Source organism: Neovison vison, chromosome 7, assembly GCF_020171115.1.
Source record: "Neovison vison isolate M4711 chromosome 7, ASM_NN_V1, whole genome shotgun sequence".
NCBI lineage: Eukaryota > Metazoa > Chordata > Mammalia > Carnivora > Mustelidae > Neogale > Neogale vison.
This window is the reverse complement of record NC_058097.1, coordinates 151,242,895-151,270,406: the sequence shown is the minus strand read 5'-3', so window position 1 is coordinate 151,270,406 and position 27,512 is coordinate 151,242,895. Positions and strand designations below refer to the sequence as shown.

General features: G+C 38.1%; 1 protein-coding gene across 6 annotated transcripts in view; it reads left to right on the top strand.

Moving 5' to 3' along the window:
* NUP98 (nucleoporin 98 and 96 precursor) overlaps positions 1-27,512 on the top strand; it is a 120,061-nt gene that overhangs the window by 10,226 nt on the left and 82,323 nt on the right. For 2 of the 6 annotated variants that reach the window (XM_044258649.1, XM_044258645.1), the window contains exons 2-11: positions 5,305-5,387; positions 8,062-8,165; positions 9,987-10,088; positions 10,197-10,373; positions 12,240-12,379; positions 14,842-14,949; positions 16,565-16,745; positions 18,259-18,422; positions 22,292-22,429; positions 24,030-24,117. In XM_044258649.1, coding sequence (XP_044114584.1) covers positions 8,090-8,165; positions 9,987-10,088; positions 10,197-10,373; positions 12,240-12,379; positions 14,842-14,949; positions 16,565-16,745; positions 18,259-18,422; positions 22,292-22,429; positions 24,030-24,117 — 1,174 coding nt within the window. In that variant the 5' untranslated portion in view covers positions 5,305-5,387; positions 8,062-8,089. Of the gene's footprint in view, positions 1-5,304; positions 5,388-8,061; positions 8,166-9,986; positions 10,089-10,196; positions 10,374-12,239; positions 12,380-14,841; positions 14,950-16,564; positions 16,746-18,258; positions 18,423-22,291; positions 22,430-24,029; positions 24,169-27,512 lie in introns of all 6 variants that reach the window. The other 4 variants (XM_044258648.1, XM_044258643.1, XM_044258647.1 and 1 more) reach the window with 3 other exon arrangements.

Sequence of the window (27,512 nt, the reverse complement as noted above, 5' to 3'; positions counted from 1 at the left end):
TTTCTAGGCCACATAAATTGTCATTCCATAAGAGCAAGCAGTTTCCTTTCTGATGATTGGAACTGTCATGTTTGCCAGAGAAGTGTGTCTTTGTCCTGATAGGGCTGGAGTAATATTGCCAAATTTTGGTTTTATAGCTTTCTTATTTATAGTGAATGCAAAGTCATTTTACCTTTAGTTGCCACTGTTCTTTCTGTAGGAGCTCTAGGCTCTATACACACAGCTAATAGTCAAAAGTAGCTTTGTGATCATGCTCAATTTCACCATTTGTAAAATAAAGATCAAAATACCTACCTCTTTGGATTCTTGGGAGGTTTATATGAGATAATTTGTAAAGTGTACTTAGGCCAGTGCCTGGGACATAGTAAGAATTAAAATGTTAGCTACTATTTCAGTTTGGGACAGGTTAATATATTTAAAAGGATAAAGGTTTGAATGTGTGATATTTAAATTTTTTAAATTTTTTAAAAGATTTTAAAATTTTTTTGAAGATTTTTTTAAAGATTTATTTATTTATTTGACAGAGAGAGACACAATGAGAGAGGAAACACAAGCGGGGGAGAGGGAGAAGCAGGCCTCCCGCCGAGCAGGGAGCCCAATGCAGGGCTCCATCCCAGGACCCTAGGATCATGACCTGAACCAAAGGCAGAGCTTAACGACTGAGCCATCCAAACGCTCCTAAACCCTTTTTTTTTTTTTTTTGCTATGCCTTTGAACTAAAATGGATTTAGAAGTTCCACTCCAACGATCTCTAGCGTTACTTCCTCCCTTTTTTTTAAGAGGGGGAGATCTCCAGTGTGAGGGAGGGAGGGGCAGAGTAAGAGAGAGAATCTTAAGTAGGCTCCATGCCTGATGTGGGGCTCAGTGTCAGAAACCCAAGATTGTGACCTGAGCCAAAATCAAGAGTCACATGCTATGAGAACTGAGTTAGACAGGCGCCCCTGCATTTATTTATTTATTTATTTGACAGAGAGACACATCGAGAGGGGAAACATAAGCAGGGGAAGTGGGAGAGAGAGACGCAGGTTTCCTGCTGAGCAGGCAGCCCCATGTGGGGCTCAGTCCCAGGAACCTGGAATCCTGACCTGAGCCGAAGGCAGACACTTAATGAATGAGCTACCCAGTGCCCCCCCCTTTTTAAAATTTAATTTAATTTTTAATTTTTAATTTTTTTAAGATTTGGAGTGAGAGCGAGCACAGGCAGACAGAGTGGCAGGCAGAGGCAGATGGAGAAGCAGGCTCCCTGCCAAGCAAGGAACCCGATGTGGGACTCAATCCCAGGATGCTGGGATCATGACCTGAGCTGAAGGCAGCTGCTTAACCAACTGAGCCACCCAGGTGTCCCTAAAATTTTTAATTTTTTAAATTTCAGTGTACCAGAATTCATTGTTTATGCACCACACCTAGTACTCCATGCAATACGTGCCCTCCATAATACCCACCACCAGGCTCACCCAACCTCCCCCCCCCGCCCCTTATGAACCCTCAGATTGTTTTTCAGAGTCCATAGTCTCTCCTGTTTCGTCTTCCCCTCCAATTTCCCCCAACTCCCTTCTCTCCATCTCCCCATGTCCTCCGTGTTATTTCTTGTGCTCCACAAATAAGTGAAACCATATGATAATTGACTCTGATTTATTTCACTCAGCATAATCTTTTCCATGTTGATACAAAAGTTGGGTATTCATCCTTTCTGATGGAGGCATAATACTCCATAGTGTATATGGACCACATCTTCCTTATCCATTCGTCCGTTGAAGGGCATCTTGGTTCTTTCCACAGTTTGGCGACCGTGGCCATTGCTGCTGTGAACATTCCCCCCCTCCCTTTTTTTAATGGGAGAATAGAGTTAGTACAGATATCTGCATCCTCTATATCTTTTTTGTTGTTGCTGCTGGTAATAGAAGAAATAAACGTGAGGAATAAGTTTGGGTCCTCTGAATTCTTTGCCCCATATAACATTTACCTTCCTTTCTCCATAGGCAACCATTTTCATGTATTTTTTCTAGTCTCCCCTTTTACTCGTACTGTGTATATACATATCAATAAATAAGAGTGTATTTTCTTTTCTTTTTTATATAATCTGTCAAATGTATCTTTTTGCAGTTTGCTTTTTTTCATTAAACGTCTTTTACTTGAAATAACTCTCTAAGGTAACTGTCCAAATGTTCTGGTGGTGTCCTATTCTTGATACCATATCCTGGGTACATACATAGCAGAGTGCTCTGATTTACTTCTTCAGTTGGATAATTTAAGGTTAAAGACGTCTGTCTAATGAACTGATAAGTATATTTATTTATGCTTCTTATATGAGGGAAGCTGAGCTCTGGTTGTAAAATACAAGGCCAGATAGGATAGGTACACAAATACCTATTCTTACCTGTGTACCTTATATATCTTGGTCCTCATTTCCTCTCTTGTCTTTCTAGTTCCCCAAGGTCCAGTTCACATTCTGAATCCCCACAAATTTTTCCTCATATTTCCTGCTCACATTCTAATTTTTACTTCCTCTTGTGCTTCCTGGCACTTAACTGCTTTTCCAGTTTTAAACATGTGGGTCCTTTCTCTGATTATATCAGAAATTACAAACTCAGAATCTGTTGGGGTCTATAGGCAGCTGATGGAAATGAGTGATGCTGGATGGGCACTGTGGCACATTGGAGATTACACTTTACCAAAGTTGGGGGGGGGCAGTTGCTACTAAACTCCAGACTATTACTAAATGATTAGAGTCCCTAGTTTGCTTAATCATTAGGTTTTTTATGAGAGACCCAAAATCTGTTTTTTTTTTACATAGCCCTATTTTAAATGTTATCAGCTAGTTTGTGATAATAAATACACATACATAAACATTTCTGCATACATGCATACATATATATGTGAAATATACCATATCTATAAGAGACCAAACAACTTTTTGCTGGTTGTATTCAGCCATTTTGTGATCTCTTCCTTTTTCCAACCTCTTAATTAAATGAAAAATTTTACCAAGAGCCTTCTTTCATGGTTATCCTTTTGTTCTGAGAATTCATCACACTTGATTTTAAGTAAGAAGTTACTTCTAAAATAACTTGATCAGAGGCACCTAGTGGCTCAGTGGGTTAAAGCCTCTGCCTTCTGCTCAGGTCATGAGCCCAGGGTCCTGGGATCCAGCTTGGCATGGCATCGGGCTCTCTGCTCAGCAGGGAGCCTGCTTCCTCCTCTCTCTCTGCCTGCCTCTGTCTGCTTGTGATCTCTGTCTGTCAAATAAAATCCTGAAAAAAAAAATAACGATCATACAGCCTTTGTTTAAAAAAACACATTAGTGGTTATCATGGTTAGTTTAGAAAATGAGTACACTTGACCGTCCAACAACAACACTTTGAACAGCACATGTCCACTTACGTGTGGAATTGTTTCAATAATTACAGTACAGTACTATAGATGTATTCTTTTTTTTTTTTAAAGATTTATTCGACAGAAAGAGATCACAAGTAGGCAGAGAGGCAGGCGGAGAAAGAGGGGGAAACAGGCTCCCTGCTCAGCAGAGAGCCTGATGTGGGGCTTGATCCCAGGACCCTGAGATCATGACCTAAGCCGAAGACATAGGCTTAACCCACTGAGCCACCCAGGCGCCCCTATTTTTTCTTCTTTATGACCTTTTAAACATTTCTTTTTGTAGCTCTTTACTGTAATAATGTAGTACATAATGTACATAACATACAAAATCATGCATTAACTATTTATGTTATTGATCAAGCTTCTAGCTAACAGTGGGTTATTAGGTACTTAAGTTTGGAGGGTGCCAGAAGTTCTAATATCTTATTGTTTAAAGATCAATTGTATATGTTTCAGATCCTTTTTTAGTTTCTGGGATAGTAAACCAATGGTACTATTGATCCTGGAGAAGTTCATTGTGTATTGGGGAGGGTTGGAGTTTTTGAAGGTTGAGCTTCTTGGGAAGCAGACTCTGAGTTAGAGATAGTCTTCTTGCATGAGTTTTATTACAGTGTTTTGAGATAACCACCTTGGGAGAGAAGGGGAATGGGCTGAGGGAGAAATTGAGTTGTGATATTATCTTTTTTTTTTTAAAGACTTTATTTATTTCACAGACAGAGATCACAAGTAGCCAGAGAGATAGGCAGAGAGAGGAGGAAGCAGGCTTCCTGTTGAGCAGAGAGCCTGATGCGGGACTCAATCCTGGGCTCATGACCAGAGCTGAAGGCAGAGGCTTTAACTCACTGAGCCAACCCAGGTGCCCCAAGTTGTGATATTATTTTAATGACGGCTTCAGCAATCCTGTGGAGAATGTGAAGCTGGAAGCATCCTTTAGAATTAGCTTTTAAGTGGGAGTGAAGGGGCCTCATTTTGCATGTGGGCTATCCTTGGAAGAGGATATGACACTGAGTAAGGCAGCTTTTCAGTGGAGGCAGTTCTGAAAAGGATCAGTAGCTCAGGGTTATCTTTTCAGTAATACTTTGCACCAGCTGGGACTACAGATCCTTCTTCCTTCAGGGAGATCTGTGTAGTCGGTATTATCACACTGTCCACCATAAAGAGTCAGAGTCAGCATGAATACTTTTAAACAAATCATCATGTGCTGTGTAAGCCTGGAGGAATGACTTGACTAATTGCTGGAAGGAGCTATGAAAGCTTATGGAAGGGATGACATTTGAGCTTGAGCTAGGATTTTTGTTTTATAAAATTTTATTTGAGAGAGAGAAAGCACAACATGCACACATGAGAGAGGGGAAGGAGCAAAGGGAGAGAGAGAGAATCTCAGGCTGACTGTGCTCTGAGTGTGGAGCTTGAGATTAGGACCTGAACCGAAGCCAAGAGATGGATGCTCAACCAACTGAGCAATCCAGGCATTTCCTGGGCTAAGTTTTAAAGAAATGAATTAGTAGGTTTAGAAGGGGAAAGTGTAAAGAATGGGACATCTTTCATTGAGTCACTGGCATTTCATAGCATAGTCCAGAAAATGATTTTTTAAAGGGCAAAGGTTACCTACATTAACCATTCTTCAGTTTCTAGCAATTATGATAAAAATCGTGAAGCTGTTTCCAAAATCTTGGTTTGTTTCCATGGTGATAATTTAAAAAAAAAAAAAAACTTAAATCCCAGTATGCTCAGGCTTGAGACTGAACCAAGCCCATCATGGCCAGAACCCCAAAAAGACAGGCTGAACTTGAGTGAGAATCTTTTTTTCCCAAGAGTCCAAATTGGATTTGGTCCCCGCGTTGTCCCTTGTGCTTAGGTCTGGAACAGATGCAATGAATTTCTTGAATACTGAACATGTTCTTTGTTGCTTTGTATGTTCCCTCCTAGGCTTGAGGGTGTCCATGGGAAGTCAGAAGATAGATTAAACTGGGGCTCTACCACTTACTACTTCTTTGACCTTGGGAGGCTAGGTAAACACTCGATCCTCTTTTCTCATCCTTAAAATACAGATAGTGTTGCATAATAACATAATTTTAGGATTGTTGAGATAATGTATAAAAGCTTATAAACCATTAGGTGTTTCCTAGAATATTTTATTACTATTTAAAATCCCTTATGAAATATATGTGATGTTAGGTTTTTATGTTAGGATAAGATTTTTAAATTTATGTTTTTTAAGATTTTCTCAATTTGAGAGAGTAAGAGAGCATGAACAGAGGGAGAGGGATAAGCAGACTGTGAGATGAGCACAGAGCCCAAAGAGGGGCTTGACCTCATGATTCTGAATCATAACCTGAGTCGAAATCAAGAGACACTTAACCAAGTGCTCCACCCAGGCGCTCAAGGATAAGGTTTTTTTAAAAATAAGATTTATTTATGTATCTTTGTGCCCTAGAGGGAGTATTGGAAGGGGCAGAGGGAGAAGGAAAGAGAGAATCTCAGGCTGACTCCCCGCTGACTGGGGAGCCCAACGGGGGTTCAGTCTCATGACTCATGAGATCATGACCTGAGCCTAAATCAAGAGTTGGATGCCCAGTTGACTGTGCCACCCAAGCGCCCCTGTTAGGCTAAGAATTTTAAAAAGCAAATTTTGATTGTTAGGAGGTATGGATTTGGCCTGTAGAACCTAGTTCCCAAATTAACACTAAAACCTTTAATATAAGGGTGAATGTCACAGAGAAAAAACTATTACTTAGCTTCTGAATCCTGACACATCTGCTGTATGGATGTCAGATATACATGAACAGATTGCTGGTTGTGGGGATGAATAAGAAAATGGATGGCAAATTTAGTGTAATAACTGTTACTCCTTACAGTTTCTGCTGTGCTGATGATGGGTCAAAAAATGTAATCAACGGAGAGTGAAGTGGATGTGATAGGGCTGTTGCTCAAGACAGCAGTATGAGAGAGATTGCAGTCAAAATAAAATTGTCTAGACATCTGACCCCTAGCACAACTGTCAATTCCAAATGAACAGTTGAAAAACAAATACATAGGTAGACCATAGAGGTCTAGACTTCTGCTAAGTACTTCCAAGAATATTTTCCCTGGAAAGAAAAGTTGACAGTTAATAGGGGAAAGGCTCATTCTGTACTTCATGAAACCTGTTAAGTTGAGAAGGCAGGAAACTCCAAGCAGATCTCATTACTAAAAGAGAAATGATGATTATGTGAAATACAGCCTCTGGTTCCAAGAGAATGCATTAGAGTAACTTGAAGAGCCTTTCAAAATACAAATGTCTACATCCCAACCCTGAACATTAATTAATTTGGTCCTCATCTCTAGAACGGGGCCTGGGGGAGGGGCAGTTATTTTGAAAAGCTTGCTAACTAATTCTGATGTGGCTCTCTTGAACTACTGGTTTCAGTGAGCTCTATTTAATTGGAATTAGTAAATTCCCAGATGTTGGGATAAAGAACTAAGTGTTGGAGTTTTTTCCTAGGGGAGTTTAGTGGACAGAATGTTGATGTAAAACCGTAGGTATTTAGGGACAGCTTCATCTTTTCCAATGTTGCACAAAATGTTTTGGTTATTAGAATTACTGAAAGTACTAAAGGGTAACTAATATTGTGGGGATCACCTCTAAGTGTTTAATTCTATTATATGAATGGGGTATGATTTTACTAGAAGAAAAAAACTGTTCCATCATGTTTAAATAATGGAAGAATCATCCTGCCTGTTACAAAATCCAGATAAGCATAATTGGCTATTTTCTGAGATTTTTATATTAAAAGTACAACATTTACCAAGTATTTTCTTGTCTGCTGGCTGATAAGAGGTAGTAGATAACCTTAAGTTTAAGGAAAATTTATCAGGGACAGTGTTGACTTTTTAAAAATTAACATATAATGTATGATTTGTTTCAGGGGTACAGGTGGACAGTGTTTACTTTTGAATAGACTATATTTAACTTGTCTTTTATGCAAATCTTTTATGCAAAACCAAACTTTTGTATTTGTTGGAACTGGTCCAACTCATTAAGTGCATAGTTTGATACTGGAGAGGAGTCATTCGTGTGAGTTGGGGGATTTTCACCAAAGATTTTCTGTAATGTTCCCAGACAAAGATAGGTAAGTAGGAGACCATAAAGAAAGGTCTTAAGTTATTTCAAAGAGAGTGTCAGGGCACTAGAATCTCGAATTTGGAGATGGGAGGAGGGACGTACGTAGTTTAAAGAACATTTACCATTACAGCATTTTATATACCCTCTCCCCCAAATATTTAGGGCAGAAAAACTTTTTATAGTGCAAAAACAGCCTGACAACAATTTTTACCTTCTCAGGTGGTTGTGATAGCAGAATATCATTATAATTTTTAATCAGTATTGTGGATAACCTCCTAGGTCTGGCATAGTGGACCCAAAATCTTCATTAGAAGGGAACTTTAAAAAAAGTTAAAAAAACCAAAAACATTGTTTTAAAGGGATGATTGTTGGTGAGATCTGAAGTTTAACCTTGAATTATGGTACCAGTAATTCAGCTCAATTTTAGAAGGCCTTTTATTATATAGAGTTTTAGGATATTGAATGAGAGTGAACATTATGCTGTAGTTTGGATGGAACTAAATTTGTACAGTGACATTTTCTGAAAGAATTAGTTTGTATTCTGTGGTCCTTAAAAGGTGATAATTTTTTCTTCTTTTCAGCTTGCTGAAGCAAAGACTCATTTTGAAGATGTTTAATAAGTCATTTGGAACACCCTTTGGGGGTGGCACTGGTGGCTTTGGCACAACTTCAGCATTTGGGCAGAGTAAGTCTTACAAAACAAGGGGAGAAACTTAAGCTATTCTTACTAAGAACAAATCCATTCAGGTGGCTGAAATAAAAAACACAGGAAATAACAAGTGCTGGCGAGGGTGTGGAGCAAAAGGAACCCTTCCTTGCCTGCTGTTGGTGGAAATGCAAACTGGTGCAGCCACTGTGGAAAATAATGTGGAGGTTCCTCAGAAAATTAAAAATAGAATCAGCATACAATCTAGTAATTTTGCTACTGGGTATTTACCCAAAGAAAACCAAAATATTAATTCAAAAAGAAATGTGCACACCTATGTTTATTGCAGCATTATTGGTAAGGTATGGGAACAACCCAAGTGTCCATGGATTGATGAATGGATAAATATGTGGATATATACCATGGAATATTAATCATAAAGACTGAGATTTTTTTTTAAGATTTTGTTTATTTATTTGACAGATCACAAGTAGGCAAAGAGGCAGGCAGAGAGAGAGAGAAGGAAGCAGGCTCCCTGCTGAGCAGAGAGCCCGATGCAGGGCTCGATCCCAGGACCCTGAGATCATGACCTGAGTGGAAGGCAGAGGCCTTAACCCACTGAGCCACCCAGATGGCCCCAAGACTGAGATCTTAACATTTGTATCAACGTGGATGGATCTAAAGGGTATAATCCTGAGTGAAATAAGTGAGAGAAAGAAATAAGTTTGGAATTCAGAAAGAAAACAAATGAACAAAGATAAAAGATATGAAGAAACACACTCTTAAATATAGATTTTGAAACTAATGAAACTCTGAAACAATATAACACTGTTAATTATACTTGAATAAATTTTTAAAAAGAAAAAATCATTCTGATAGTTTAGATAGGAATTTTGTTCATACTTTGGTCTTATAACAAAATCTCTTTGATAAATAACTGGATAAGATCTTGTTAGAATTTTATAAGAAATAGAAGTAGGTTTGGAGTTTTCATGGTTTTTTGATCATCCATAGAAGGTACTTGATATATATATATGTTAATATATATATATATATATACATACATATATATATATTCTTTTTTTTTTAAGCCTGTGCATGAGCCTGGGGTGGAGTTGGGGGAGGGGCAGAGAGAGAATCTTTTTTTTTTTTTTTCCTTTTCTTTTCAAGATTTTATTAGAAGGCACAAGGGGTGGGGTAGGAGCAGAGGGGAGAGGGAAAAGCAGACTTCCCACTGAACAGGGAGTCCGACAAGAAGCTCAATCCCAGGACTCTGAGATCATGACCTGAGCTGAAGCCAGATGCTTAAGGGACTGAGCCACCCAGGGTCTCCTTTAGTTTTGTTTTGTTTTGTTGTTTTCAAAGATATATTTCCTGTCATTGAACTATGGAATTAGAATCTTGGTTGGAACTTGAACATGTGTATTCTGAAAAACCTTTCCAGGTCTTTCTCATGCACTCCCCTAAGTAAGGATCATTCATTTCAGAGACTCTGGAATATATAATGTCTAGAGAGAATTTAACACTTTGAGTTTGATGACTTTGCTTTTGTCTGTAGCTCGAGATCATTACTTACCTTCGCACTCTTTTTTTTTAACCCGTTGACATCTATAACTTTATTGAAAAGTCACACCTCTTCAGTTTTTTTTTTCTCCTGGAACAATGAATAAAATGTTTATCATTTTGGCTTAATTGGCTTAATTTTAACTGTAATTTGTAGTCTGATGGAACTTTGAAAAAATAATTTTCAGTTTAGACCAGTTATCCTGTTCAAACACAGAATATTAAGAAATACTAAGATCCTTTCCAGTGGGTCACCTGATTTAGATTTTATTTTGACTCTGGATTTTCCTTTTTCAGACACTGGCTTTGGCACTACTAGTGGAGGAGCATTTGGAACATCTGCATTTGGTTCTAGCAACAATACTGGAGGCCTCTTTGGAAATTCACAGACCAAACCAGGTAGGGATTTTACTTGGAATATGGTGGTTTATTCTTAGCTGGTATAGGACTTCATTTAGTGGTTCCAGTCCATGTATTTAACTGTTTTTTTCCTCTCCATCTCTCCAGGAGGATTATTTGGTACTAATTCATTTAGTCAGCCAGCTACCTCCACAAGCACTGGCTTTGGGTTTGGCACATCAACAGGAACATCAAATAGCTTGTTTGGAACTGCAGGTACAGGGACCAGTCTCTTCTCATCCCAGAACAATGCCTTTGCACAAAATAAACCAACTGGCTTTGGAAGTAAGTAGGACATCGTTGGACTTCTGCATCTAATAATTTGATTTGCTTATTGAATGTACTCCCTCTTTTTCTTTTCCCTGTGTTCATTTACCCCCTTTCTCCACCAGGTAGCAAAAACATTGGGGAGAGGAAAACCTCAGAATGTATTGAAAAGTTTAATAGGCTGGAAAGGAGGGGGCTACATTGTTCCAAGATTGAAAATCTAAGAAGCACTAGTATTCAAGGGATATGCAGAGGAAGAGTCTTCTGACATAGAATGACCAGAGAGTGGATGAAAAGCCAGGCCAGAGCAATGTCATAGATGTTAAGACAGGAGAAATTCAAGGAGGAATGCACATATTCCTCCATATTGTACTTCAGGGACACCTTCTTCTTGCCTGTTTCACATTGGGTATTAGAGACTAAAGCAGGAATAACATACTAGATGTGACATGGTTGCTCTTCCATTCCTCATCCATGGCAGATGTTTTGTTTAAGTAGGCTCATGGAGTCCAGCATGAGGCTTGAACTCACAACCTTGAGATCAAGACCTGAGATGAAGTCAAGAGTAGGACACTTAAACGACTGAGCTACCCAGATAGCAGATGTTTTTTTTTTTTTTTAAAGATTTTATTTATTTATTTGAGAGAGAGACAGTGAGAGAGAGCACGAGCGAGGAGAAGGTCAGAGAGCGAAGCAGACTCCCCGTGGAGCTGGGAGCCTGATGTGGGACTCGATCCCGGGACTCCAGGATCACGCCCTGAGCCGAAGGCAGTCGTCCAACCAACTGCGCCACCCAGGCGTCCCGATAGCAGATGTTTTTAATTGATTGCTTCAAGTCTAAATGTGGCCTAGGGATAATTCACACAGTACTTTGAGGTAACCACTACTAGTTGAACAGGTGTTCCCTGTGAGTTGATGCATTCCTAGTGCGAAAGTATAGCAGAATGAATGTTAGCCAGCTAGCACTGTTTCACAGAGGGAAAGTTGTGGGGTACTGAAATATTTAACCATGACAATGTAAAGTGCAGTCTAACTTGCTAATTCAAAACAGATGTGACTGTTTACTTGAAGCCATACATTAGGACATGTTTTTAGAAAAGAAATAGCAGTTTGCCAGTATGAAATCAGACTCCTCTTAAATTGGTGATTAGGATATAATTTACTATTAAATACTTGCAGATAGCGTTATTGCTTACTGACATTTCTGCACCTTATGTATAACTTCTTGAGAAGTAATATCTCTCTTTGAAAAATATATTCCTTAAATAAGAGTTAAATTCACTTTATGTAATTTTTTGAAATTCAGCTTTTTGGAAAAGTAAGGCAATCGGAATTTATTCTAAGAAATAATCAACATGCCTACTAATTTTTCCATATAATTTTACTGCGCAAAATTTAATAATAATCTGGTTACCCTAATAGGATCATTTGTGTGTTTTGAACTTCTTGGTTTTGTTTAGGTGTTTGTATTAATGTATGTAAATAAAATATACAGTGACCCCTGTTGAAGTCTGTTGTGATGTTTTCAGAAAGACAAGTTCATTCAGCATGTAGTCTTATCAAAAAAGGAGAAATGAGATAAAATTTATGATGAAATAGGGTACCATTTCTTTTCACTTGTCTTCCAGATTTACCCAACAAGAACTTTATAGACACTTAGCTGACAAAGGGATTCAGATTTTATTTCACTTCAGAGTTGGAAGCCTAGAATTATGTATGTGTCTGTATGAAACATGTTTGAAGGTACTTGCTAGGAAGATTTGAAAGAGAGAATTTGAGAATGTGAAAGTAATGCTGCTGTGGCACCACAGCCCAGTTTAAAGATATCTTACAGATTCTTAGACTCTTAACTGTTGCCATCTCATTTTTCTTTCTAATTTACAGATTTTGGAACAAGTACTAGCAGTGGGGGACTCTTTGGTACTACAAATACAACCTCTAATCCTTTTGGTAGCACATCTGGCTCCCTCTTCGGGCCAAGCAGTTTTACAGCTGCTCCTACTGGGACCACTATTAAGTTTAATGTAAGTATTTTCTTCTAGTCTTTGTGTGGAATATATTACTCTTCTGTTTGTATATCTCTTTGAAGGATGAAATAAAATTTCTCCATTTTCCACTTAAGCATAGTTTTTAGTCTCACTCTTCCTGAAAGTGTTAAGAACAAAATCTCTAAATATTTGTATAGTAGGTATGAAAAGTCATGGAACATTAATCTTGAATATGTGTATTTGAATCATGCTCAACCCAATCAAATTCATATTCACAAGGTTGATTACAATCGGTAGTATGAGCTTGAGCTTGTATTTACTGCATTCATGACTTGGCTCTGAATAATCATCATTCCTTGTATATATAAAGGAATGAGGGGCAAACTAAAAGAAATTATTGAAAATAGGGCCTCTTTTAAGACAAAATCAGAGAGGGAGACAAACGGTAAGAGACTCTTAATCATAGGAAACAAACGGGGCTGCTGGAGGGGTTGGGAGTGGGAGGATGGGGTAACTGGATGATGATCAGTAGGGAGGGCACATGATGTAATGAGCTGGGTATTATATAAGACTGATGAATCACTGAACTCTTTCTCTGAAACCAATAATACACAATGTTAATTAATTGAATTTAAATTTTAAAAGATCAATAGTCTTAAAAAAGAATAGGGCCTCTTAAGGAGATACAGGGAATAACGCATCAGTATTCCATGTGCCAGTGAAAAATAAAACTTGTTGATGAAATGGCAGAATGGGGCAGTAGAGTTTGATGTTTTTTTGGACTATTATGAAAGAATGTGGTAGAGGGTTAGAATGGAAGATTTGTTAATGAAAACGTATGGAATACTACTTGATAGAAGGTACTACTTGATGTGATTGGTTGGGAGATACTTAGGATAGGCCAGAGGACAATTAGCCCAAATAAAATCTGGCACAAATAGGTCTTGGCTTAACCTCTTGTTAAAATTTACTCTAGGAAATGAAGAATTTCTTAGGCAAGGTGGCGAATTCATAATTTAGAAACTGAACTTTATTTTTAAGATTTTATTTATTTGAGATACAGGAACAGAGCAGGGTGGAGGAGCAGAGAGCGAGCGAGAAGCAGACTCCCCACTGAGCCAGGAGCCCGAAGTGGGTCTCGATCCCAGGGCTCACAGATCATGACTTGAGCCAAAGGCAGATGCTTAACCAGTTGAGCCACCCAGCTGCCTCAAAACTGAACTTTAGAATTTAGAAACATACTGAATTTAGAACCCTAAATTTAATATAAAATTAAATATAAATGATAGTGAAAATACTGTGTGTTTTCTATTAAAAAGTATAGTAATTGAGAAAACTGACAATACGTGTGGAAATCTTTGGTTACATACATCTACAAATACGTGTACAAATCTTTAGTTAGGTGTAGGGGAAAAGCCAGTCTTCTGTATTTCTTTCCTTTTTTTTTAAGATTTTATTTATTTATTTGTCAGAGAGCGAGGAGCGAGAATTAGCACAGGCAGACAGAGTGGCAGGCAGAGGCAGAGGGAAAGGGAGAAGCAGGCTCCCTGCCAAGCAAGGAGCCTGATGTGGGACTTGATCCCAGGACGCTGGGATCATGACCTGAGCTGACGGCAGCTTCTTAACCAACTGAGCCACCCAGGCATCCCTCTTCTATATTTAATTGCAACAAGTTACAAAGAAGACACTTCAAAAATCTTAAAAAAAAAAAAAAAAAAAGACACTTCAAAAAAATAAATAAAGTAAACATTTCAGAGCAAAGTAGGAGATAGGACTGAGAAATACAAGTTTAAATGTACATGTTGGGTAAATTGGATAGTTTTTCTTATGCATGTAATCTTAAGTGTATATATATTTTTTAAGATTTTATTTATTAGAGAAAGCATGAGTAGGGGGGAGGGGCAGAGGGAGAGGGAGAAGCAGACTCCCTGCTGAGCAGGGAGCCAATGCAGGGCTCTGTCCTAGGACCTTGGGATCATGACCTGAGCCAAAGGTAGATGCCCAACTGACTGAGCCACCCAGGTGCCCGTTATTTATTTTAACAATTTTATTTGAGAGCGAGCATTTGTGCACAAATTGGGGGAGGCAGAGGGAGAGGGAGAAGCAGACCCCGCTGAGTAGGCAACCCAGTATGGGGCTCAGCCCCAGAACCCTGAGATCATGACCTGAGCCAAAGGCAGACACTTAACTGACTGAGCCACCCAGCTTCTCCTTAAGTGTATTTTAGTAGATAATTAGATGGCTTGGTTAGTGGCTTAATAACTGTTATAACTATTACTGACATTGATTTATTTAGATAACTTTGATGTAAGCGGGGGGAGATCAGAAATGCAGTATAGTAAGCACCCTTGAAACTATCTCGTTTAGCAGAAGACCTAGAGGACTAGTTACTATAGAGTTTAGTGGTTGAAGAATTATGTCTGTGAGAGTAGGGATTTAGAGTTTGGACTTAAATATTTGCTTCAGACTTTCAAATTTGCCTTTATCTTCCTTTGCAGCCTCCAACTGGTACAGATACTATGGTTAAAGCTGGAGTTAGCACTAACATCAGTACCAAGCACCAGTGTATTACTGCTATGAAAGAATACGAAAGCAAGTCACTAGAGGTCAGTAAAATGCAATACAGAATATCAGCCTAACCTTTTGATTCTATTGGAAAGTAGGTTTTAAAAATGTTTTGATTCTTTTTTTTTTTTAGGATCAAGTACCTCACACTGGGTTTCTGTAAAAAACTTAACACACATATGTTTTTTTAAAAGATTTTATTTATTTATTTAATGGGGAGCGATCACAAGTAGGCAGAGAGGCAGGCAGAATGAGAGGGGGAAGCAGGCTCCCCACTGAGCAGAAAGCCGGATGCGGGGCTCGATCCCAGGACCCTGGGACCTGAGCCAAAGGCAGAGGCTTAACCCACTGAGCCACCCAGGCACCCCACACATATGTTTTTTAAGTCGGCTCTGTGCCCAGTGTGGGGCTTTAACTCATAACCCTGACAGTGAATAAGTCACATGTTTTTAAAAATTTTATTTATGTATTTGAGAGAGCAAGCATGCAAACACAAGTGGGCAGGGAAAGGGGAGGGACAGGGGAAGAGGGAGAAGCAGACTCCTGGATGAACAAGAAACACGTAGGACTCAGTTCCAGGACACTGAGGTCATGACTCGAGCCAAAGGCAGACGCCTAACCGACTGAGCCACCAAGGTGCCCCTCCAATTATTTTTTTAAATTAATGTAGTAATTATACACATCTTGTTTTAGGCAGGGCAATATGCAGCTTGAATATACTGGTGTAGTTCTACTAAATAGTCTATTGTGATTTTATGTTGCTCACATTACTTGGGCAGTGTGCGTATACATGGATACGCATGTTTTTAATAAACTCATGGAAAGTCTTAAGTGTACCATACAGTAAGTTTTCACCAAGTGAATATACCCATGTAACCAGGATCCACATCAAGTCACAGTGCTTTACCAGTATTCCTGATGTCCCCCTATGCTGTGACTCCCTAGTAATGATTTTCCCCCCCTTCCAAAGGTAACTACTATCATGACTGCCCATGTTTTTCTCATTTCAAACTTTATATAGATGAAATCTTACATTACATACTTTTAAGTCTGTTTTTCCACTTTGTGGGATTATCCATGGTATTGCATGAAGTTACAGTTTGTTCATTCTTAACTGCTGTGTGATTGTGTGTTAGATATTTTGAGTATTGACTCTGATTGTAGCTGTTGCTTCCTCTGTATCCCAAATTATACTTGCTTTATTGGAGTGTACAGAAACACCCTGACTTGTGAGGCAAAACTGTTAATGTTCAACTTCATCCCTTCTTCCCCTAATTTTCTGAGGCCCCTCACCCTATCCCAGCATCCTTCATCTTTTCAGCTAATTTTTACGTTTGGGGTGGGAGTAGATAAAATTATTACGTAGCATTTTACTAAAAGGAAGTACTGTTATTTAGAAAAGAAAATTAAAATTAAGGTATGGTTGGTCCTTTGGCCTGTGGTGTTAGTAATTATGGTATGGATCTTAATGTCCACTCTACACTGTTGAAAGTGTTTTTCTGTAATGGTATTAAGTTAATGTTCTATAATTTTCTGTTTTTTAGTCATGGTTCCTATGTGAACATGGAAATTGAATTCTAAATTTAAGTATTTAGTTTCCTAAATAATTTTTTTGGCTGCATGTTAAGAAAGGAAATACGCTTTTGCTTCCTCTAGGAACTTCGTTTAGAGGATTATCAGGCTAACCGGAAAGGCCCGCAGAACCAAGTGGGAGCAGGTACCACAGCTGGCTTGTTTGGGTCTTCTCCAGCCACCTCCAGTGCGACAGGACTCTTCAGCTCCTCTACCACTAATTCAGGCTTTGCATATGGTCAGAACAAAACAGCCTTTGGAACTAGTAAGCACTTGGCACCATATTGAGCCATATTGAGGAGGGACAGATAACTAAAACATAATTGTCATTTTGTGGTAAATGCTGTGGAGAAAAAGAATTCAGGGATGTTGGAGGAATAGAGTATCTGATATGTATGTGGGGATGGAGATAAATAGAGTTTTAAATGAAGATAGTTAAAAAGGGCCTCACTTTGATAAGGTAGCATTTGAATAGTGACTTCTCTGAAGAAGGCAAAGAATAAAGCTGTATAAATTTTGGGGGAAGAATATTACAGCCAGAGAAGCTATAAATCTGAAAACCTTGAGTTTTTTTCCAAAGAGATAAGGACTAAGGGGAAGTATTGAGGGATATAAGGACTATATTTTATAGAACTTTGTGGGCCAGTGTCAAGATCTGAATTTTTATTTGAGTTGGGAAGCCATTAGAGGCTGTAGAAAAAGAAGTCATGTGATTATTAGTGAAGGATCATCTGAAGACTGCTCTGTTAAGAGTAGATTGTGGTAGCTGCATTTATGAACATAGTATAACCTAGAACTTGTGGAATCACTACATTGTACCCTTGAAACTCATGTAACATAGTGTATCAAACTACAAAAACTCAAGAAAAAGAAAAAGATTGTAAGGGGGCAAGGGTGAAAACAAATCCTTTAGGAAAGCTGTTGCTTTGTTCACATGGGAGATGATGATGGGTTGGTTAAGGAGATAGAGGTGGTAATAATGTCAGATTTGGGGCCCAGTTTGTATGTAGAACTGATGGAGTTTGCTATAGATTGCTTTGATGTGAAATGTGAAAGAGGGACGTCTAGGATGATTAAATTACTTTAATACAAATACTACTCTTGTACAGGTAATACGTATATATGATAAAAAGTTCATGAGACACGAAAAAGTCTGTGACCAAAGTTAATCTTCTTTCCCTCCCCTAGCTACCATTTTTCCTCCATAGAAACAAGCTAAAGTTAGACTTTTTCATGACCTTTTAGAGAGATTTATACACCCACAAATACACAGATAAATACACGTTTAAATGGCATTTAACATTCATTTCAGTACTTGTGTTTTGTGATATAGTTTAACCATGTATTCATGATTGAGTACAGTGTATCCTATGCGGGAATTATAAAGAGAAAGCCTCTGTTCTCAAGAAAAACTTAGTCTGGCAGGGTTGAAATACACATGCAGATTTTGAGTGTAGTGTGGTGTCTTGTAGAATAGAAAGTTTTGGACTCACAAGAGGAGAAGAGTTGTTGGGGTCAGAATATTATTGTAGGAATTAAAGTCGGAACCAAATCCAGGTTAGGGTCAGAATATTATTGTAGGAATTAAAGTCTGAACCAAATCCAGGTTAGGTGAAAAAGGATGGGAAGTGAAACGGGTCGTGAATGAATGTAGGGTAACTTAGGTATTTAAGAGTAATAAGGCTGTGCAGTAACTGAGTAATGTAAGGTTTGAGGGTTTGGGGTGTTTTTTTCCCTCCATTTATTTTTACTTTCCTTTTTTTCTTTTTTTCCGAAAGGTACCACTGGATTTGGAACAAATCCCGGTGGTCTCTTTGGACAACAGAATCAGCAGACCACCAGCCTCTTCAGCAAACCTTTTGGCCAGGCCACAACCACTCAGACCACTGGCTTTTCCTTTGGTAATACCAGCACACTAGGACAGCCAAGCACCAACACCATGGTAAGGAACCAGGCCCTTGTTACCTCCATATCTTACATTTACATAGTTAAGTAATGAGACTTCTAATCATGTCAGACTACCTTAGTTCTTAAGGGTTGATGGTAAAGAAAAGGGCAAAATGTAAATAATTAAAACCTGTACTCTAGTACAAGCTCTACTCTGAGCAAGTTGCTTATTCTTTCTGAGGATATTTAAGTAGGAGCTGCTTAATGTGCTAGAATTGGCCATCCTGAAGGCTACACCTTAGGACATTGGTTCTGTTCGCATTCGATAGAGTAAGAGGAGAAAATACTTATAAATCACTGGCTATATTTGAGCGTATTCTTTCACCTTGTTAAGTGTGGGGTCAGGCAAAGATGTGTAATTCGTGAAATAAGAGAGCATTAAAACTCAGAGCCATTATTGGATAATTGGTACTTCTGTGCAAAAAAGCAAGAGGAAGGAAGTACTTAGAATCATTGCCAGTTTATTTCTGAGGACTCTTTTAGGGAAGAGTAAAATTAAGATTAATTAGAGGTATGATTTATTGATTTGAATTCTTGGAATTTAACTGGACTTTAAGTTGAAGATACTTTACCTGATTAAAAAATAATTACAGCCAGACCCCAAAATCTTAAAAATACTGGTAGACAAAATTCAGTAACATATTAAGAGGATTATAACCGTGACCATGAGGGATTCATCCCAGAATGTTTGGCATAGAAAAATTAATAAACCAGAAAAAAAAAAAGGGATGCCTGGGTGGCTCAGGTGGTTAAGGTTCTGACTCTTGATCTGAGCTTAGTTCTTGATCTCAGGGTAATGAGTTCAAGCCCACACTGGGGAAGGAAGGCTGGATGTGGAGCCCACTTAAAAAAAAAAAGGGTAAAAGAAAAGAAACAGAAAAAAACAAAAACCACATGATGGCCTCAGTAGGTACAGAAAAAGTGTTTTGACACCCTTTCATGATAAAAACATTCTACAGAGAATAGAAAGGAACCCAGAATAGCCAAAATAATCTTGAGAAAGAAGAAAGCTGGAAGACTCATGTCTCAATTTTAATGTTTACTATAAAGCAATAGTAATCAAGATTGTGGTGCTAACAGAAGGCTAGACATACAGATCAATGGAACAGAGTTAAGAGTCCAGAAATAAACCCTCAAATTTATAGATAATTGATTTGCAACAATAATACCAAAACAGTTCTCGATGGGGAAAGAATAATCTTTTCAACAGATGGTGCTAGGACTATTTATTTGTTTAAGAAAATGTATGAGTGGGAGGGAGGTGAGGAAAGGGAAGGGGAGAAGCAGACTCCATGCTTAGCACAGAGCCCAACATGGGGCTTGATCCTGAGCTGAAATCAACATTTGTACACTCAGCTGACTGAGCCACACAAGTGCCCCTAGGACAATTGATTTTTCAATGCACAAAAATGCAGTTGGAAAAAAAAAAGCAGCTGAACCCGTTCTTACCACCATTGTAGCAGCTATACACATTAACTCAAAATGGATCAAATACTTAAATAGCTGAAGCTATAAATTTTTTTTTTTAAGATTCTATTTACTTATTTGACAGCAAAAGAGGAAACCCAAGCAGGGGGAGTAGAAGAGGGAGAAATAGGCTTCCGGAAGAGCAGGGAGGCCAACTTGGGGCTTGATCCCAGAACCCTGGGATAATGACCTGAGCCAAAGGCAGACACTTAATGACCGAGCCACCCAGGCACCCCTGAAACTATAAAATTCTAACAAGAAAAGGAGTTAGATAATGGTTTCTTAAAAGTGACACCAAAAGCAAAAGAAAAAAATTGACTGGACTTTTATCAAAATTAAAACTTGTGGGTCAAAGGAATACCATCAAGAAAGAGAAAAGAACACCCGCAGATGATAGAAAATACTTGTAAGTTATATATTTTATGAAGGATTTGGATTTAGAATATGTAAATAACTTTAATGATTCAGTAAGACAATAACCAATTAAAAATGGGCGGAAGACTTGAATAGGTATTTCTTCAAAGAAGATAAAACAAATGGCTAATGAACACATGAAGAAATACTCAACTCTGGTAGTTACCAGGAATGTGCAAGTCAAAACCACAGTGAGACACTACTTCCTATCCAGAAAGAAGGCATAAAAAAGCTAGACCATAGTATTTTCAAAAATTGGAGAAATTGGAAACCTTATACATTGCTGGTAGGAATGTGAAATAATGCAACCACTTTGGAAAACGGTTTGGTGTTTCCTCAAAATGTTACATAGAGTTACCATTTGACTGAGTAATTGTATACCTTGGTATTTCACCAGCAGAAATGAAAACACAAAACTTTGTACACAAATGATTATAACATAGCCAGAATGTAGAAACATCTCAATTGTCCATTAGTGATGAATGAATTTAAAAAATGTGTATTCATACAGTGGAATATTGTTCAGCCATAAATGGAATGATAAATGCTACAGTGTGGTTGGACCTTTTAAACATGGCAAATTTAAACAAGTTAAGCCTTTCACAAAGGACCACGTTTTATAGGATTCCGTTCATAACAATATACTCAGAATGGACAAATCCATGGAAACAAAAAGTAGATGAGTGATTGATTGCCTAGGAATAGGGAGTGATTCTTAACTGCCTGGGGTTTTTTTTTGGAGTGAGAAAAATGTTCTAAATTTAGAGAGTAGGGATAATTGCTTAAGTCTGAAGGGAAAAAAAACCTGAATAATGAACTTTAAGTGGGTAAATTTAATGGTATATGAATTATGTCTCAGTAAAGCTGTTTTAAAAAACACTGTGTTCGGGACCTGGTTAAGCATCTGACTCTTGGTTTGGGCTCAGGTCATGATCTCAGGTACGTCAGATTGAGCCCCACATCAGATTTTATGCTTAGTGGGGAGTCTGCTTGAGATTGTCTCTCCCTCTCCCTCTTATTACCACCTTCCTACCTGCCGTGTGGGCTGTGCTCTGTCTGTCTGTCTCTCTCTCTCTCAAATAAATAAATCTTTAAAAACAAACCAAAAAACCAACACTTGAATTCTCAGTTCAGCAATAATAGTCCATTAGTGCAGTATTTTTTTGTTTTTGTTGTTAACTAATGCATGAATAAAATACCTTCTTAAACATTGGGTGATTGTGAACTTTGCTTATCTGAAACAAGTGTAGTTTCTCATCTCAAATTAAGAAGACTTAGGATGCGTGGATGGCTTAGTTGGTTAAATATCTACCTTCAGCTCAGGTCATGATCCCAGGACCCTGGGATCAAGTCGCACATCAGGCTCCTTGCTCATTGGGGAACCTGCTTCTCCCTTTGCCTGCTGCTCCCCCTGCTTGTGCGCTCACTCTTTCTCTCTCTGAAAAATAAATAAATAAAATCTTAAAAAAAAAAAAAAAGACTTTAACATTACTCTCCTGCCTCTGTCCAAATTGATTATTTCTGCTGCTTGTTTTCATTTACTTGATTCAAAATCCATTCCCCAGCTCAAATTGATTAGTTCTTTCAGCATAACTCTCTGAAAATGAAGCATTCTGTCATAATGTTTTGTTTTCAGTGTTGCAACCCTGCTGTTTCATAGAGCACAAGAGTTAGTATAAAGTCTTATTAGCCCCCCAGGACCTTGGAGCTCATCAGGCTTAGATGTAGATATGGATTTCTGGTCCTGTCACTTAGGAGGTATGACATCTTGGGCAAGTTTTTAACTGCCCCAAGGTGGGATTTTTGTTTCATTCTTTTAAATGGCCCTCCTCATAAGAGTTGTTGGGAAGAAAAGAAATGCTCTGTGCATTTAGCATAATATGTATATCAAATAAACTTTTAAAAAATGGCAACTGTTAGTAATCTAAGACTCTTAAAACAGACTGTTGTGGGATATCATCTAATGTAGATTACTTTTTGCAGGGTTTATTTGGAGTAACTCAAGCTTCACAGCCTGGAGGTCTTTTTGGGACAGCTACAAACACCAGCACTGGAACAGCATTTGGAACAGGAACAGGTCTCTTTGGGCAGCCCAACACTGGATTTGGTGCTGTTGGTTCGGTAGGTTTTTACAGTTTACTGTAATTTGAAGATACGTATACATTTGTTAAAGGAATTTCTAAGTATGATTTAACTCTTTTTCAAGTATTTTTACTGGATACCTTATATGACTTGATACTGATATAATTGAAAGCTATTTGGTGCAAAAAAGAGTAACCAGGTAACTTCAGTATGTTAATTTTAAGTAGTAAGTTCTTTTTTTAAATTTCTTTGGTTCAATGCTTATGTACAGTTTACTTCTGATAACAAAATATCACTCTGGTTGTTTAAATTGAGTCTAAGGTGACATGCTTTCATTCTTATGAATGAAATTGGGTAATTTTTAATTCCTATATCTAAATCTTTTTGGGGTGGTAAGTCGGTATGATAATTTAAGTATGCAATTTTCCAAGTGCTAAAATTGTTAATGGTCTCATGGTTTTCATGAAGTTGGAGACTTAACTGAATTGTGTTCCTTGTTAAGTCATTTAAGTAAAAAACTATTTAGGAGTGTGCTTTACCTAAAAATAATAGTAAAATCTGTATGGCCACTTAATTATATGAGAATCAGTATGAAACAGCCAATCTGTATTATGTACCAATTAAAAAAGCTTTGAACATGCCGTTGTGACTAATTAAAAAAAAAAAAAATTCCAAAACGTGATTTTCATGAAAATTGAAATCTGTCATTTCCTAATTTTTTGGGGGGCAGCTAATTGAGATGAGAAATTGAGAAAATTATATAATGCTTCAAAAAGTATTTTTTTCCCCAATGATTTTATTTATTTATTTGACATAGAGAGATCATAATTAGGCAGAGGCAGTCAGAGAGAGAGAGGCGGAAGCAGGCTCCTTTCTGAGCAGAGAGCCCTACGTGGGGCCCAATCCCTGAGACCATGACCCGAGCTGAAGGCAGAGGCTCAACCCACTGAGCCACCCAGGCGCCCCCAAAATGTTCTTTTTAATAACCACGTTATTGAGATATAATCTATATGCCATACAATTCACCCTTCCAGGACTCATAATTCAGTGGTTTTTAGCATACCAACAGATTATGGAATTGTCACCATAGTCAGTATTACCTTAATAAAAGGAAACCTCATACTCATGAATAGTCACTTTTCATCCCCCCCCCCAATTACCTCGGGCCTTTTATCTATTCTGGACATTTTATGTAAATGGAATCATATAATATATAATCTTTTGTGACTGACTCCTGTTGCTTAGCATATTAGCATGTTTTGAAGGTTCATCCATATTCTAACTTGTTTAAATTTTTTATCATCACTGTTCCTGCTGGCAAATTATATACATAATACTTTTCTGTTACCAGATAAAGAAATATTTGATTACTTTGTTGTTTTCTTTGCCTCACTGTAAGATTGTGCTAAATTGTTGCCATTAACTTCTCAGGCTAGGAGCATGTTCTATAAAGTTAATCTTGCTCAGATTAGTATACTTCTCTGATAGTCTTTATTCACATTATGCCTATTTTCTCATTAAAGTTAAGACATCTTCTCTTGTTTACCTCACAGTCCGGTTTATCTGAGGTAGCCTTTATTTGCTATTTGGAGTGTATCTTTATATTACTTAAAATTTTCCTGTATTTTGTTCTTTTTAGACCCTGTTTGGGAATAACAAGCTTACTACATTTGGAACCAGCACAACCAGTGCTCCTTCATTTGGTACAACCAGTGGCGGGCTCTTTGGTAACAAACCAACCCTGACTTTAGGAACCAATACAAACACTTCCAATTTTGGTACATATAAAAAGCAGGTTTGGCTCTCTTAAAGTTACACTGACTATACCACACATCATTCTCCTGATTCGTATGATTGGGAATATTTAAAAATTCTCAGGTAAGCTGTGGCTTGATGTGAAGTACCAGAGGGAAAGGTTTAAAATCATGGACTTGGGTTGACAGAGTTAGAAGAGATATAAATTGCCTTACCTCATTATTAGTCTCTTAACTTGCTGCTTTGGATAAAATGGGCCATTCAGCACATTCAGTGGTACCTTGTAGAAAGTTGCTTCTCTAATGGAGATGGATTTTTTCCCAAAATAAGGAAATACATTTTCTTTGAATTACCTCACCAGTAGTTGAGAAACCGAAATAAAACACATACGGTTGAAGTAACACATTGTTTTAGGCCAGATTTCAGACAGGGAAGTAGTGTACAAATGAGATTTGATGATTTTTAAAAATGTTTTTTGTTGTTATTTTTGTTTTGATTTTTTGTTGTTTTTTTGAGATTTTGTAATTTTTTTGATTTTAAGATTTTTTAAAAAAATTTATTTATTTAACAGAGATCATAAGTAGGCAGAGAGGCAGGCAGAGAGAGAGAGGAGAAAGCAGGCTCTCCGCGGAGCAGAGAGCCCGATGTGGGGCTTGATCCCAGTACTCTGGGATCATGACCTGAGCCGAAGGCAGAGGCTTTAACCCACTGACCACCCAGGCACCCCGATATTGCATAATTCTTACTGAAATTTGAATCTTTCCCTCAAGCTGCAAAAGTATATATATATGTGTGTGTATATATATATATATATATATATATATATATTTTTTTTTTTTTTTTGCCAAAGTATATCTTTGCTTACATGTTCATTTTTTAAAATTTGGAAAATACAGATAACATTGAGTAATAATTAAAAAATAACTGGAAACTACTATTCAGAGATATGCTAGAAGAATTAAACTTGTTTAATAGAAACATTATATTTTAAATGTCTTCTATAACTGCTTAATTAAGTTCTTAATCAAATTTTTAACAAATTATTAACATAATTTGTGTTAAATCAGATAAGGAAACTTCATTTCATGACTGGTACCTGTTAAGGATTTTGTGTACCAGGTATATATTAGGTCCTGAGAGTATTTAGTGTGAGGTGAATGTAAACACATGGTTATTGGAGTGCCTGGCTGGCCTCAGTTAAACAGTTTTACACAGTTCTTCAGTGTTTTTGAATGGTCTTAGAGTGTACTAGAGAAAGAGACTATATTAAGCATCTGTTAGGAGGTGGTATTTTTTTACAGAAATATATATGTGAAGGAAATAGGTAACAGTTCCTACATTTTTGTATTTAATTTAATTTTTTAAATAAAGATTTTATTTGTTTGAGCGAGAACAGTAGCAGCAGAGAGAGAAGGAGGCTCCCCACTGAGCATAGAGCCTGAGGTAGGGCTCTATCCCAGCACCCTAGGATCATGACCTGCACAGGAGGCAAATGCTTAACTGATCAAGCCACTGGGCGCCCCCAATTTGATTTTTTAAAAAGATTTATGTGCTTATTTATTTATTTATTTTTAAAGATTTTATTTATTTATTTATTTATTTGACAGAGAGAGAGAGAGAGATCACAAGTAGGCAGAGAGAGAGAGGAAAGCAGGCTCCCTGCAGAGCAGAGAGCCTGATGCGGGACTCGATCCTAGGACCCCTGAGATTATGACCTGAACCAGAGGCAGGGGCTCAACTCTCTGAGCCACCCAGGCACCCTTATGGGTTTATTTTAGAGAGCACAAGTGTGGGGAGGAGTCTGTTGAAGGAGAGGGAGAGTCCCAAGCAAACTCTGCTGAGCAACCCAGAGATCATGACCTAAACTGAAAGCAGGAGTTGATGCTTAACTGACTGCACACCCAGGTGCCCGTTTAATTTGATTTCTTTAACCCTTTTTGTTATGTTGCTCACTCACTCTTAGTAGTGATTATCATTTTAATTATAATGCTTTTTGATTGTGAAAGAGTGGTTTTGAGGTAGTGGGCTTGGTTAGCATGGGTATCTATTTTGAGTACTTGTTTCTTATTTTATAAAATTAAAATGGGAAAGATACTTAAGGGTGAAAATAGTGTTTTTCAGTCTTTTTTCATCACTGTCACTCCTTCTCTGAAAAGCTTTGTAGACCATTTTTTCTTAATCATCTTCACATCCTGTGTTTTTTTTTTTTTTTAGATTTTTATTTATTTATTTATTTTTTAAGATTTTATTTGCTAGACAGAGATCACAAGTAGGCAGAGAGGCAGGCAGAGAGAGAGAAAGGAGGAAGCAGGCTTTCCGCGGAGCAGACAGCCCGATGTGGGGCTCGATCCCAGGACCCTGGGATCATGACCTGAGCCGACGGCAGAGGCTTTAACCCACTGAGCCACCCAGGCGCCCCAAGATTTTTATTTATTTGACAGACAGTGATCACAGGTAGGCTGTGAGCAGGCAGAGAGAGGGGAAGGGAAGCAGGATCCCTGCTGAGCAGAGAGCCCTATGTGGGGCTCGATCCCAGGACCTTGGGATCATGACCTAAGCTGAAGGCAGAGGCTTTAACCCACTGAGCCACCCAGGCGCCCCTCCTGTGAGATTTTTAATACCACATGTGTTCTGTTTCTCTTTATGTACTGTGGCCCTTTGAAGGGCCATAAGCCGTTGTATAACTATGATTCATTTAGTCCCTCAAGAACCAATTTGCTCTTCCTTTGAAAATGCATGCTTTTTGTAGCATGGTTCATGTTAAGGAAAAAAAGCCACAACATTTTTAAAATCTGGGTGCTTATATAGGCTAAAATGATAAAATGGGCTTGGTTTCTGAAATATACTTGATGTTCTTCCATCATTGCAGATTTCTGATTTGTTAGGAGATTTTTTTTGTTTGTTTCATAAATCTGTTTATACTCATGTTCAATGATTTAAAAGTGAAAGATTTCTCTTTTTTTTAATATTTTTATTTATTTATTTGACAGACAGAGATCACAAGTAGGCAGAGAGGCAGGCAGAGAGAGAGAGGGGGGAGAAGCAGGCTCCCCGCTGAGCAGAGAGCTTGACGTGGGACTCGATCCCAGGACTCCGGGATCATGGCCTGAGCCGAAGGCAGAGGCTTCAACCCACTGAGCCATCCAGGCGCCCCGAAAGATTTCATTTTTATCTAATATGCCTTACTAGCTTATGTAATGAATCTTAATTGTCCTAGTTTTTTTCTTTTGTAATCTCCAGTGTTGACCTAGTGCCTGGCATAGAATAATAGGTGCTCATTAAAATTTGATAAAATGAATTAATGAGTGGATAAATGGGTCCCTAAGAATAAGGATTCCCTCTGAGTCATATGGGGGTTCCATGGTAG